The sequence below is a fragment of the Phoenix dactylifera genome, chromosome 13, assembly GCF_009389715.1.
Source record: "Phoenix dactylifera cultivar Barhee BC4 chromosome 13, palm_55x_up_171113_PBpolish2nd_filt_p, whole genome shotgun sequence".
Lineage (NCBI taxonomy): Eukaryota > Viridiplantae > Streptophyta > Magnoliopsida > Arecales > Arecaceae > Phoenix > Phoenix dactylifera.
In genome coordinates, this window is record NC_052404.1 from 2,462,082 (window position 1) to 2,475,453 (window position 13,372).

Consider the following 13,372-nt stretch of genomic DNA (forward strand, 5'->3'; position numbering starts at 1 on the left):
ATAAAGCATGCCTAGAATTTGTTGGTTTTCTCAAGTCAATTGTCTCACTAGTGTTTCACAGCATAAAATGTGGTTGACCTCTCCAGACCAAGTATGCTAGTACTAATGCACCCCACCTGCCCCCAGCATCCAATGCATCGCAATTGATCCTACTTCACTGTCTAGGATGTACATATCGCTGATAACTGTGTCCAATAAGGTGAACTGCTTCCTGCAGCATAAGCCAATTGTCCTCCCGCCTTCTTCAAGTATCATCTCAGTCACACCTTACTGAATCATCCACATAGTTGTGGGCATAAAGTACAAAAGCTCTGCTGTTCCCATCCTCTCATTAGCAGACGCATTGCACAAGCCATATACCATAGTTTAGCATCTTTAAAGGCAGACTCTTGGCAAATGACCAACCTTGAGTCTGAGTGCAGAACTAGCAAGTGCCAAGTAGTGTGAGAGATAATTAAAGTAGCATATGGTAATGCATACACATAATTTGTTTACTGTGCCTTCTGTAAATTTCATTCAAATATATGAGTTTGCACATGAATTGATAACAATTTTAATGTTTATACAGATCTATTGCGCTTAATCTGTGACTTATGCTCCTGCTACTTGGGAGTGCATCATTTGCTAAGGTATATACATTGGCAAATTCCCTAATGAGATCTTCCAGATGTTCGAACTCTTGATACTCAAATGCTTTAAGGCGGCGATGCCCAGTCAGCAACAGTTAGTCACCAACACAGAAGAACATGAGCTGATAAACTTATGCAGCTATTATTATTGGCAACTTATAATAATTAAATTCAAACAAAGAGTACAATACTTATTAAATCATTAAATATATTAGGGAAAACATCAAGTGGTGCTGCATACCTTGGAGCTAAAGAAGGTTTCATGAAATAGTAGTATGCAGACAAAGTTTGATGCATGACATAATTTCCAGTATATTTTGATGACCTTGAGAGGTAGATAACTGCTATCAACAAAGGCAAAAGTATGCAAATTCCAACAATCCCAAGCAAAAGTACTCCACCAGATGCTCCATCAAAATTCAGTAAGAACTGAGGTAAAGCAATTCCCATTTGAAATCCCTAAACACAGTAATATAATGATGTACCTTTAGCTCAAAAGCAAATGCTGAAAATAGAACCAATTTATAGAAACTTAAGCCTTCAATCAGAAAAATACCCACTTGTGAACAAGCAAACTCGCAAGTGGGGGAGTTTTACCTGTCTGCCATCAGGGTGGCCATATTTTTCAAAATTTTCACGAGAAATAGGATCAGTCAAAGCCTGGTATGCCTTGGATATAAACTCCACAAAGTACTTATGTGCCTCTGGAACATCAGCATGTGATCAAAGTCAGAACAAGGAGAAACATTCAGAATTGCTTAAATAATGATATGAAGGATGGTCTAACATATGGAAGACTTTCAACCTGGATCAGGATTTTTATCCGGATGGTACAGAATTGAGAGTCTTCGATATGCCTTCTTTATTTCTGAGTCTGAAGCTCCCGGCTCCAATCCAAGAATGTCAAATGGCTCAAATGGTTGAGTCTGAAGAACAGCAGATATGCCAAGCACAAACAATCAAAGCGAAATCATAGCATGATGATACCGCTTATAGAAACATTAATATACCATATGGTTAAGATGCCTTCAGTGATTTATCAACAATTTGTTAACATAAGTTGGCTCTGCCTTCATGCTGTTAGTTTGGATCTATCACATAAAGAATAGAGGGACAACCAAAGACATATCTACTATCATATAAATATAATTAGCTAGATATTTTTCACTAGACTTTCACTGTTTCCCACCTTTAAAGGAATTTTCGTGAATATGTATTATTTTTGGATGCAACCACCTTGGTTTAGCTCTTTTTTTTCTCTCCTTGTTTAAGAGAGAAACAAGAGAAGTTCGACAACCAAAAGTCAAGGTGCATTAATCATCTAACATAAATTGAGATCACAACAGTCCATGTCCAATACATATACAACAAAAGGTTTGACAAAGGCATGTTTCACTAAATTAAGGAGAGTAGGCTAAGGTTCCTTTGAAGTGTTAGTAATCTCAGCATGCCCTTGAGAGCATAGAAAATGTAATAGATATTCTCTAAAAGATATAATAAGGTGGATATGGTTTAAACCACAAGGATAAGATTGGAAATTGGTATATCAGAATAAGTCCCAAAGTTAACAATATTACAAATAGTAAAATGGAGAACCGGATGAAACTTTTGAGCATAAGAAATTAAGGTCCAAGGACGGTTATGCCAAGGGCGGGTAGATTGTGTTGAAGGACCAAAAATAAGAACAGAAAGACACGAGAACAAGATGAAAATTTTAGATGATGATGCGAAAAAAGAGTTGAACTGGTGAGGCTAAATTTATACAAAGCAAAGGTTAAATACTTATGAAGATTTATCGTTGTTAAAAATCTAGTAGTAGTAGTTTGAGCAACAAGCACCACCCGAGACATTGAGGTGGAAAAAAATAGATAGCTAAACACCTACAACATCATGAACACAAAAACACAAGCCACACCTCCTAGAGAAGGCTATACTCAATTCCCAGCAACACCTAAAGCTAAACAAAAAAGGAAAAAGAAAACAAGCAAAAGCTCAGCAACTGTCCATAGAGTGAGAAGCACCAGAAAATATACAGAAAAGGTAGCGGTTGGAAAAGGGTGAGGTGATGGGAAAAGGTGGAGCAGAGTGGTAATGTGGCGAGCAGGGGTGAGATGAGTGATGATGCTGCTAGAGGTGGTCTGCTGAGCAGGGCTGCAGTTTGACTTGGGGCCTGGGGCTACCATTGATGATCGTGACAAAGGTCCCATGTTGATGCAAGGTCCATTGCTGGAGCTGGGATGCAGTTGTACGATGTGTCTACATGGGACATGCTGAGCCCAGTAGCATGCAGGTTGGTACAGAAAACCTTGTTTTTAACAACTATGCAATCCCATAAAGAGTCAAGTAACATTAATAAAAGTTATGGTACTTGCAATACCTCACGGCTTATATGTTTAATGTAATAAACAAGAATTCCCATGATGACCCAGAGCAGCAAAAGTGTCAGATTGCTACCAGTTGAGAAGTTTGAGATCTGCAAGTAAATCAAAAGGTATACATTACACTAAACCAAATGTGACAACCTCCAGGTATAAACTAGAAGAAACCATAAATGTAATATTTACCCGTTTGAAAATTGATTTATGATACTTCCCCGAATGTGAACATACAGAGCACTGGCAATGAATGGCCTTTGTTTTTTTAGAAGCAGCACGGAATAACCTAAGAATTGTGTAAGGCACTAGAGGCAGTGCCATTATTGTTAAGATGAAGATTGGAAACAGAGAGCTGTTGTCCTCTGATGCAGCCATTGATGCCTTATGATGTTGGCAAAATAAAACAACTACTATGATCTGCAAAAGGGAGTCAAGATATATCACAAAGAGATGACTGCAACTTGGCAATCAAAATGAGCATTGTATATTTAACAGAACAGATCAAAAATATCACGGTTGCAATCACAAATTATGAGACAATTAACTAAGGAAAAAAATTATTTATTGCTTGTTCAAATTTATTGAGAAAGGAAGATGACTAGGTACATTGATAATATTCCGATGGTATCCAAGGTAAAACTTTAAGATCAGTGCTAGGGTTACTAACCTCTGTTCGTCAAAATACCTATCAATATCATATAAAATCAATTATTTGCTAATCTCTACTTTCTATTTATTTTATTTTATTTTATTTATTTATTTATTATTTTATTATTATTTCTTCTCTTCTTCCTGTTTCTTCCCGAAGCTTCTCCCGTTCTTTCTTCTTTCTTTTCTTCTCCTCTTCTCTTCTCCCGACTTCTTCTCCTTTCTTCTCCCGCGAAGGGAGGAGGGCGAGCTCGGGAGAGGACCAACGGGAGCCCACCCCACCGTGGGGAGCGAAGGAAGGGCCTCCGACCGAGGATCGGCGGCGCTACGGCCATGGATCCACCGGTAAGTGGCCCCTTCCCTCCTCCTTCTTTTCTTCTTTTTGTTCTTCTTTTCTTCTTCTTTTTTTCTTTTCACGATTCATCAGATCTCCCTCTTTTCCCGCGAAGCAAGGGGGAAGATCTCCCTGTTGGATAGCTCGGGAGGAGACCGGCCGAGGCCGACGACGCCCGCGACCAGCCAGAAACGCCCTCGGGACGGCTGCGGCCGAGCGTGCGACCGCTCCCCGCGACGGATCCGCGGTCGAAAGACCCCAGGTAAGCCCTTCCCCTTCCCTTCCTCTTCTTCTTCTTCTTTTCGTTTCTTCTCTTTTCTTTTTAATTAATCTATCCTCCCGAGTGGATCGGGAGGAGGAACTGCAGGAAAGGGAAAACGAGGTGGTCGGGGGGCTTACCTGGTTCCGGGGATGAACTGCGACGACCCTCTCCGGCGGCAACGACGTGGGTTTAGAAAACCTGTTTTTAAGGATGTTGAGGGCTTTTATAGCCCCGGGAAAGTTAGCCTCAACGGCTAATGGGCCGGCCCACCGGCCCAACTGTGTGCGGGCCGGTCAATGAACCGGGCCCTCACAATAAAAAAAAATAAAGGATTAGTCATTTTCCTTTCTTCTCTCATGCCTAAATATCATGCCATGAATATGCATATTGGATATAAATATGTCTAGATATGTACACATTTACATAAGTATGTGTTCGTTTAACCTGAAAGTTTAGACAAAATTAGTCTAAATTGAAAGAAAATGTTTAAATTCAATATTAAAATAATGATGATAAAGTCCTTAAAAAGAGGTCCCAAACAATACAAAAATATCTACAAGCTGCCACAATCTAAAATTAAAAAGCTATATATTGTATAAATAAAGCCAAAATGAACATCATATTTGATTGATATATGCAGTCAAACTTTATCATATTTTCAATGTTCAAACTGCTTGAAGATGTGATGAAGAAAACTGTCACTCATATTGGTTGAGCACTTCATTACTCAAATTTCTTGAAGTCAAAATATCATACATATTGTAGATAGATACATACTTATGTACAAATATATGTATATATGCATATATAGAGCAATATATGCCAAATCGAACTAAATTTGGCTAAATGGTTTGGATTCGGTGCGAATCGTCCTGAATTGCTCCAAATCGAGTAAAACTGCCTAGTTCTACCAGGTACGACCCAATTCGCATCAGAAAGGGACATCCCCTAACCAAAAAGAGAGGAGAAGGCAGCCTATACCATTCCTCTCTCTTTTCTTCAAAATTTTTTCAAAGAAGGTTAGGTTTTGTGATGAAAAATCAGGGAAGGAGACTGATTTTTCTGGTTTTTAGCCCAACACCAAGCCAATCAAGTATAATCTCCTCCCTTTTCTCCATTCTTCTTTTTTTATATTTTTATGCCTAAAATAGGGTGAAAATTAGTAAAATCAGAAGAAACCATACTTAAAATTTGTATTTTGGCATAACTTCATGATATGCTGTAGATCTAAAGACTAATGTATGCATTGAAAAAGAAATCATGGTTTTTCATTGATAGTGTAATTTTTTAATTAAAAAAATATATTCAGTTTAAGAAATCATAATAAATATAATAATGTTCAAAAAAATTAAAAATAATAGCATGTTTGGAGGTATGCATGTTATTTGCTATCTTATTTTGATGGCAATTTGTTTAAATTTAGGTATGGTTATGGCCACCCAAGCCTAAGTTCAAATTCAAATAAATTTCAAAATAAATGGTGATGAACACATGCCCATAGACTTAAAATTATATGTAGCACCCTTATAAGAGTTCTATATTTGTCTAAATAAAAATTATTTTTCTAAGTACTTTATAACTAATATTAATGTTTTACTTAAACATTAATACATTAAAATATTATAAATATGAAAAAAGTGCTCTCTATAGATAATGTACAATTATTTTTGAAGTAACTCGATCATTTTTTGCTCCTGTACTTGCACAATTTTACTAAGACAATAATGAACTCTATCTGCAGCGTACTACCTGAACCCTCGATTTCAGTACACTGTAGCTGAAATCAATATGGATGACGAACATCTGGCCGCTCTACATAATATGTTTACACGATGGAGCATGATCCAAAAATCGCGGCCCTATATCTAGAAGAGGTAAGTTAATTTAAGTGACATGTGTAAGTTAACTGGTATCATCAATTATTAACATAGTACAACACAGTTCTTTGTCATGGGTCAAAATATTTAGAGAGAATATCGACAGCTAAGGTCGGAGGAACCAATACCAGGCACCGTACCGGTTTTTTCGGCGGCACAAGTTGGGTACCAACCGTGTCGTACCGTGCCGTACCGATAGAGGGCATAATATCGTGTGAGAGTGGAAATGTATGTATGTATGTATATTTATATATATATTATCTAGGCTGAATGCTACCATATATATTTTTATCTAGGCTTGATGCTTCTATATTTACTAGTGTTAGGTCAACTGCAAAGTCTATCCAGCCAAATGCATGTGCTAGAAGCTTGTCTAATATAATGGTCAACTCAAGTGGCTCAGCTAAGATTGTCACTAAGATCTTAGAACCAAAAACTCAACCTAACTCAAACATGTGGACCTATTGATTGGGGCGTAAGGATGCCATCGCATTATCAAAGAGCGTAAGGATGACCTTAGAAAGTGCCTGAAGAACATGCGAACAAATACTATGAGGATCCTGCAGGCGTGTATTTAGTCCCACATCGGTTATTGGCCCAAAAGATTTTGGGGTCCTTATACATGACTAAGAAGCTCAAAAAAAATGTCTTCTGACTAGTACTTTTGAGTGAAATCCTGTATTGTTACAAATGGTGTCAAAGCAAACTCGGCCCATAGCCTATATGGAAGAGGACACTACAGCATGGGTTTATAAAGATAACCACGAGCCAATTGTGGTGCTTGTGATTAGATTTGAATGGATTTGAATCTAATCACAGACTCTGCATTATGGTTGATTAAAAAAAAAAGGAGATTCTTTGAGATAATATTGATTATTCAAGTGCTTTAGACTATTCACAATTCATACTTATGATGGTTATCACCAGTACACAGGATACTTCAAAGAGAATTTACTCTTTTTTTTGTTGGTTAATCAAATAGACATGGAAGCAATTGCATTTATCTTCTAAAAATTACAAAGGCATACAACCGTCTCAACAGGTTTTTGATAGTAGCAGGTATAACAGACCGCTGTGGCCTATTCCATTAATGGAAAAATGAGTATAACTTCTCTCTCATCAACAAAGGCAATCAAAGAAATTTTCACTTTGGAGGTGACATTGTCATGGCTGCTTGCTCATTATATTCGTTTATCATCATCATCATCATCATCATCATCAACATAATCATCAGCGTCAGCATTTTCGTCATCAGTGTCAAAACTTCATGGTTTTCCAAGAAATTAGCCTGCATTTGTTGAAAATGGCTGATATAATCTCTTGCCTCAGAGATGAGAGCAGTCCTTGCAGCTTTGAGAGCTCCAATTTCCAACTTACTGGTGGTCTTCTTACACCTATCGGCAACAGGGATTGCAGTCTTGGTGCACGTTCTTCTCCTTGCATCTCTACAGTGAAGGTGATCAATGTACTTCTCATGCAGAGCTATGTTCTTTATCTGCTTCAGAACTTCAGGACTTGGATCAGCCTGGCTGGTCCTGAATCTTGAGAGCATTCTTTTATGAGATGATGAAGATCTCTCATTGCAATTTTGGAGAAAAATGGAGGGATTGGTTATGCAATCAGTTGTTTCAGGTGACATAATCTCAGAATTTGGTGAAGTTTCAAAATTTGAGAAATGATCTGCTTCCTGGCTTCGATCAGTGAGGCAGTGCTTCCTTAGCAAATGCCTTGCTGTCTTCCGTGCAATAAGACTCTTCTGTTTACTACTTCTAACTCTTCTCATTTTTGTCACCATAAGTTCTTTCATTTTACTTCCTGACGAAGTAAAACTGCCTACAGGAGAAAAATTCAATTTATTTGCCCTTGAACGAGGTTGAGGTTGAGTTGGGGTTCCGAGGTCAGCATGGGATTCTGTTGAAGCATTCCTGTGCAGTCTTTCCTGGCACCTACAAAAATTTACAACATCAGATGTTATCGTACAACTTGAATAACTTTATGGCGATGCCGACATCTTGGGACTTGATTCAGAAGAAATATGTTAAAAACACTTATCATGCATGTGCAAGAAAAACTAAAATAATTTCAGCTGGCTCAAATCAATGAAATGATAGAGATTTCAAGTTTGCCACATGGTCTCAGGAAGATTGCAATTTCTACTTGGATATTTGCTTTGGCAGGCTTTACTTTATACACAGAATAATATGATTAATATGATTAATAAATATATGAACTACCCATGTGCACAGAAGTTATATTGGCATTTGAATTGTAAAAGTGCATGAGTTGAAGGAAGAAGATGTTAGTCAACCACACCACCACATTTCTGCATTGCAAGCAAAGATAACACAATATTTTAAGCTCAATTAAATGTGATTTTCTATAGTAATCTTATTGTAGACATGAACGAACAAGCTCAATAATCGAGCCTTGTAAATAGTAAAATCTACGAAAAAATATATATAGAAAATATAGCTAGTTTTATTAAAAAGGAGAAGGGAAATAATTTGACCGGATACTAAATTTCCACAAATGGAATGACACCAATCATCTAATGACACCATTTCTAGAAGCAAGCAAGCTATCGTTTCTATCCAAGAAAGCCCTTGTGGAACTTAAAAGACAGTACCTACTCAGACACCACTTGATATGCAGCAAATGACTACCTTTAGAAACAAAGACACCTAGCCTAAGTATACTCACCCACACACGTCTTGACAAAATAACTCCAGTTCCCCGTAACAAGTGATGCCAAGATTTTGTTTGAATACAGGCACATTCTATTGTATGCTGCCAGTCACATTGGTCCACCGCTGCTTGTAGATTGGCCAGGAAACCCATTTTCCAGATAGGTTCTTGCACTGTACCATTCTAGCAGTGATTGGCATGAATGTTGGTACATGGTATTTCAATACTTGGCCTGAAGATACCAACAAAAGTTATAGTAACCTCATTATTTTCTCCAGTTCACAATTCTAACCTCACTATGTCTCTCTCCTTTTTTGGTAAGGACTAAGGACCTCACTATTATCTCTGAGTTTACAATTCTTATAATCTGCTGAGGGCTTGAGGTCTATCATATTATAACTTCTCGCATTTTAGAAGCAAGACCACTTTTGTTTGCCACTTGAATTTCTACAATCCACAACCCAAGTTTCTTTATTCATTCATCTGACTATTTGACTTCCACAGTACCAGCAATCTTTTAGAACAATTTCTCATGTAATCTGACATCATTTTTTTTTCCATTTTTTAAGGAATGATACACTTGTATCCTTTAAACTTCTTTGATATATTTTTTCAAACATTTTATAGTTTTTCTTTCTTTCTTCTAAAATGCAGATACATTACTATCAACTTATCCTGGGTGATCAATTTTTTCCTAGTAATATCTTATGACATTTATTAGGTTCTTTCTTTTCTCTTAAGAGACTCGACATATAGAATATATGCATATTGATAGATTGTAGGCCACCACAAACCACTCACCAAGTTTCTAACTCAGAATCCTTGTTCATCATATGCCTCTCCTCTCCTCTACTATTTCTCTTAGATGGCTTTTACTGCTAGTCATCACGCTTATATTTCTTCTCCATCCAGAATACCTTGCATTAGTATATCCCTCTCTAGTAGCATACAGTTCTCTCTCCCAATTGACCTTTAATAGTTCTATCCTGCCCACATATTTATAATCGTAAGCCGTTGCCAGTCTTCATATTTTTCTTTTTTACTCCTTTCAATTCAATCTCCCCAACTAAAGTTTCTTATACTGTTTATATTGAAATCCCAAAAGGCTCCAAGTTTAGAACTAGCTTCTTTCCCGTCTATTATGTCACATGAAAAAGAATCCTTACTTATTGTTGCTGCTATGGGGACACCATTACAGATGGTTGCTTCTAAACAGAAGATAATTTCCCAGTTGTATATCCCTTTCTTGGGGGGGAAACTTTACATCTTTCACCTAGTTGCCTTAGCAGAGCCTTGCCATTTCTCAATGGCAACAAAATCAAGTTGTGATGCCATCAAGTACACCATGGCTATAACAGGCACTTCACTGTTTTCTCAGCATGATCAAGTGTAACTGCAGTGTTGTCCACTCATAGATAACTCTATAGAATTAGAAAATTTAAACTAAATCCCAAATAATGCACGCCTCGTCTTTACATCTGTCATCAACCATGAGTTGACCTTCCACCTTTCTCGTTGGCCTATTATCAGCATTGCTAGCATTAGGGATTCAGAGTCGAAATCAGAAACTCGTCTTTTCTATCAAAAACCAGAGTATGCTGAATGAGAAAAGTGCACTCTTCTTATGCCAACTTCTTCTGTGTGCTATACTCTAAAATGAATGCATTCAAACATTCAACATCATTTAAAAAAAAAATTGTTCAATAAGGCCAGCTATGTTAATCCAAACTGCAGAACATTTTTAACTAGATAAAATTGGATAAGTGTTCCAACTTCCAAAATTGCCCTCACAGGTTCCAAATATGCTCTTATCTACAAGACCTCTCTACAGTTGGCATAATCATAGATACTAGGCTTGTAAAACCCAAAAAAAATAAGCAAAACAACACAATTACTGCGACAACGATGATTGATTTCTTAGGGAAATCAGAACAACATGGACCACCACAAAGATCCAAAAGACAGAAAATTTGATAAATGTGTTGGTCGAGTATTACCGTAGTATGACGCAAAGACGTGTTCAAAGCATTTCGAGTACCCACAATACATATTTTCTGATCATGAATCTGAAAGAAGTACATGCAGGAAATTACACAAACTCTTGTAGAATACTGGCATTAGCCAGAGCCGCTTGCAAAGGTGCAGATATAGGGAACTCATAAGAAATTCAAAACTTCCATTCCGGCATATCTGCAAACTAGTCCTAAATGAAATCTATATGCCAACTATCAAATCCAACTGCTCTGGATACCTAGTAGCAGGTTAATCTAGGAGCCAACAAGATGGACTCATCTCACATGTAATTGGAACATATATGGAGCCAGCCAAAGATTTGCCAATTTAACTATTCAATATTTTTTCCAATCTAAGGAATTGAGTGGGTAAAGCCCTAACAGGGCAGAATATTCAAGTTGAATTTACCATGTCCAGAATCTTGAATCAAGAAGATCATATGAAAGCCACAAAAATGAAACTGCCAAAAGAAAGGCCTGGCAAAATACCATTTTGGACACCTTCTTCCAGAAATGCGGTGATGGCCTCGCCAAAAGTAAAGCCCTCCGCAACGCCGCCTCCTGCTCTCTCGTCCAAGCCTCGAAGCCGCAACATTCCTCCACCTCGCTTCTTCCTGTCTCCATCTCCGCTTCAACATTCTCCACTCTCTTTCTCCTCTTCTTCTCCCTCTCCCCTCTCTCGATCACTATTCTCGTCCCCCGTCCAATCAACAGCAACCCTTTGGTGCAACCTCGGAGAAGCCATCAATCTCCCAGACCGCTCGGTTTGACAACGAAAGCTCCATCTTTCTTCATAACATCAGCCAGATCAGAGGCAAACCTCGGAGACTCCTCCGGCTCTGCGAGAAATGGCATCTTTCTTCGTGACTCGCCGAATTGGAGGCAAACCTCGGAGACCTCCTCCGGCTCTGCGAGAATCGGCATCTTCTTCGTGACCTCGGCCGAATTGGGAGGCAAACCTCGGAGACCTCCTCCGGCTCTGCGAGAAATCGGCATCTTTCTTCGTGACCTCGGCCGAATTGGAGGCTAATCTCGGGGACCGTCTCCGGCTCTGGGACGCATTCGGCCGTGCCGGCACCGAGATTTGCCGGGACTTGAGCGATCCCGGAGGATTTCTTCTGGGTCTGCTTCGAATCCGGCGAGAAAGGAGAAGATTGGAGCTGGGGTTGCTCTTGGAAATTGGATCGTCGTTCTTCTGGGGATGGAATCGGGGAGACCTTCGGAGAGGGGTTTGGTGGGTTAGGGCGTCGGCCGGCGCTGCCATCGCCGCCGGGTTCGCTTTCTGGTGGGATTTTCTTCTTGGACATTGGAGAATTATTAGGGATTGGGAGTGGCCGGGGAGGGGGGGGAGGGACGGTGAAGGACTGAAGAGGGAAAGGAGGTTTCAAAAGTTCAAACCATGCACTAAAAATGGAAAGGTGGTTTGGTTCCGGGCTGAAGCGAGTCAGTCACAAAAGACCACATGATTGCCAGGCAAGGTGGTAGCCTAGTGGTTCTTGGGCAGCAATTCTAACCACAAGGTTCCAAGTTCGAATCGCTGCGGCGATAATTAAATTGTGGACCGAAGCTCACTACTTTGGGCCACTGCTTGGACTTGTGGTGTAGGACCGCTCTTGAACCGCTCAGTAGCCGGGGTGGTTGCCGGGTGTGACGTACTCACACGTGGGACTCGAGCCAGAGCTCAGAGGAAGTAGCTGAGCGGGCCTACGGGTGGGGAGGGTTATGAGTAAAACCGGTCGGGGTGCCCAACACATGGCCATTTCTGCCCGCATCGAACATTCTCCTGGCGGGGCGGGGGCCCAGTGGGTTTGCTACGCGGGGTGGGCTTGTCCCTTCCTCCCCCCTGCCCCTTTTTCAAAGCAAAAAAAAAAAAAACCACATGATTGATCTTCAATTTTTAATGAATGTTCCACAAACATGTTTCTGATCATGTTGTCCTTGATCTGCAAACATCCAATTTTATTGAATATTTCGAAACTAATTATCAAGAAGAGATAAAAAAATTGGCATTTGATCGGCGAAAGATTATAAACTACTTTAAGTAGTTTAGTTTGTTGGACGATACACCTATTGTTTTGTTAATAAAAAAACTTAGGTGATACATTTGGTTCTCAATTTAAAAGATGGGACCGGCTTAGGTTTACATCCGATGCTAGGATCTTATTTTAAAAAGGCTAGCCAAAAGATATTTTTTAAGTTTATTAGTCTTGTATAAGTATCAAAGATCTTCTTGGCGAATAACCGATGTGAGACTAAACACATGCCCGCACCTAGTCCACATAGGCTATGGGCCAAGTTCGCTCTGATACCATTTTTAACAACCCAGAATCTCATCCAAAAAAGATTAGCTGAAAGGTATTATTTAAGTTTCTTGATATATATAAGTATCAAAGATCTGTCCAGTAAATAACTAATGTAAAACTAAACACACGTCCGTACGAGTTCTCACAAAGAGCGCAGCGCACACTCCACTTTCAGCAATCCATTGCGATTCCAACAAATTGTGGTTCGAATTTTTTTTGCTTTAACCGTATGAATATTGCAACCATA

At 39.1% G+C, this 13,372-nt stretch overlaps 2 protein-coding genes and 1 long non-coding RNA gene across 5 annotated transcripts in view; 1 reads left to right on the top strand and 2 right to left on the bottom strand.

The window, feature by feature from the left end:
- LOC103711724 (dnaJ protein ERDJ2-like) overlaps positions 1–4,439 on the bottom strand; it is a 22,512-nt gene extending 18,073 nt beyond the window's left edge. The window contains exons 1-6 of one of the 2 annotated variants that reach the window (XM_008797983.4): positions 4,386–4,439; positions 3,194–3,421; positions 3,007–3,102; positions 1,435–1,555; positions 1,227–1,333; positions 871–1,088 (exon numbers count right to left, since the gene is read on the bottom strand). In XM_008797983.4, coding sequence (XP_008796205.1) covers positions 871–1,088; positions 1,227–1,333; positions 1,435–1,555; positions 3,007–3,102; positions 3,194–3,379 — 728 coding nt within the window. In that variant the 5' untranslated portion in view covers positions 3,380–3,421; positions 4,386–4,439. Of the gene's footprint in view, positions 1–870; positions 1,089–1,226; positions 1,334–1,434; positions 1,556–3,006; positions 3,103–3,193; positions 3,422–3,671; positions 3,691–4,385 lie in introns of those variants that run through there. The other variant, XM_008797984.3, reaches the window with a different exon arrangement.
- On the top strand, positions 3,813–7,554 carry LOC103711725. Of its 2 annotated transcripts, none has more exons than XR_005514482.1 (4): positions 3,813–3,997; positions 4,080–4,248; positions 4,354–6,122; positions 7,455–7,554. It is a non-coding gene; the product is annotated as an uncharacterized LOC103711725 (long non-coding RNA). The 2 variants fall into 2 exon arrangements; XR_604820.4 differs by having other exon boundaries at positions 4,102–4,248.
- LOC103711723 lies at positions 7,083–12,235 on the bottom strand. The gene is given in 3 exon segments (XM_008797981.4): positions 7,083–8,031; positions 8,033–8,071; positions 11,312–12,235. Coding segments are annotated over 3 exon segments (936 nt in total). The 5' UTR covers positions 11,447–12,235; the 3' UTR covers positions 7,083–7,269.
- Between the last annotated feature and the right edge of the window lie 1,137 nt (positions 12,236–13,372).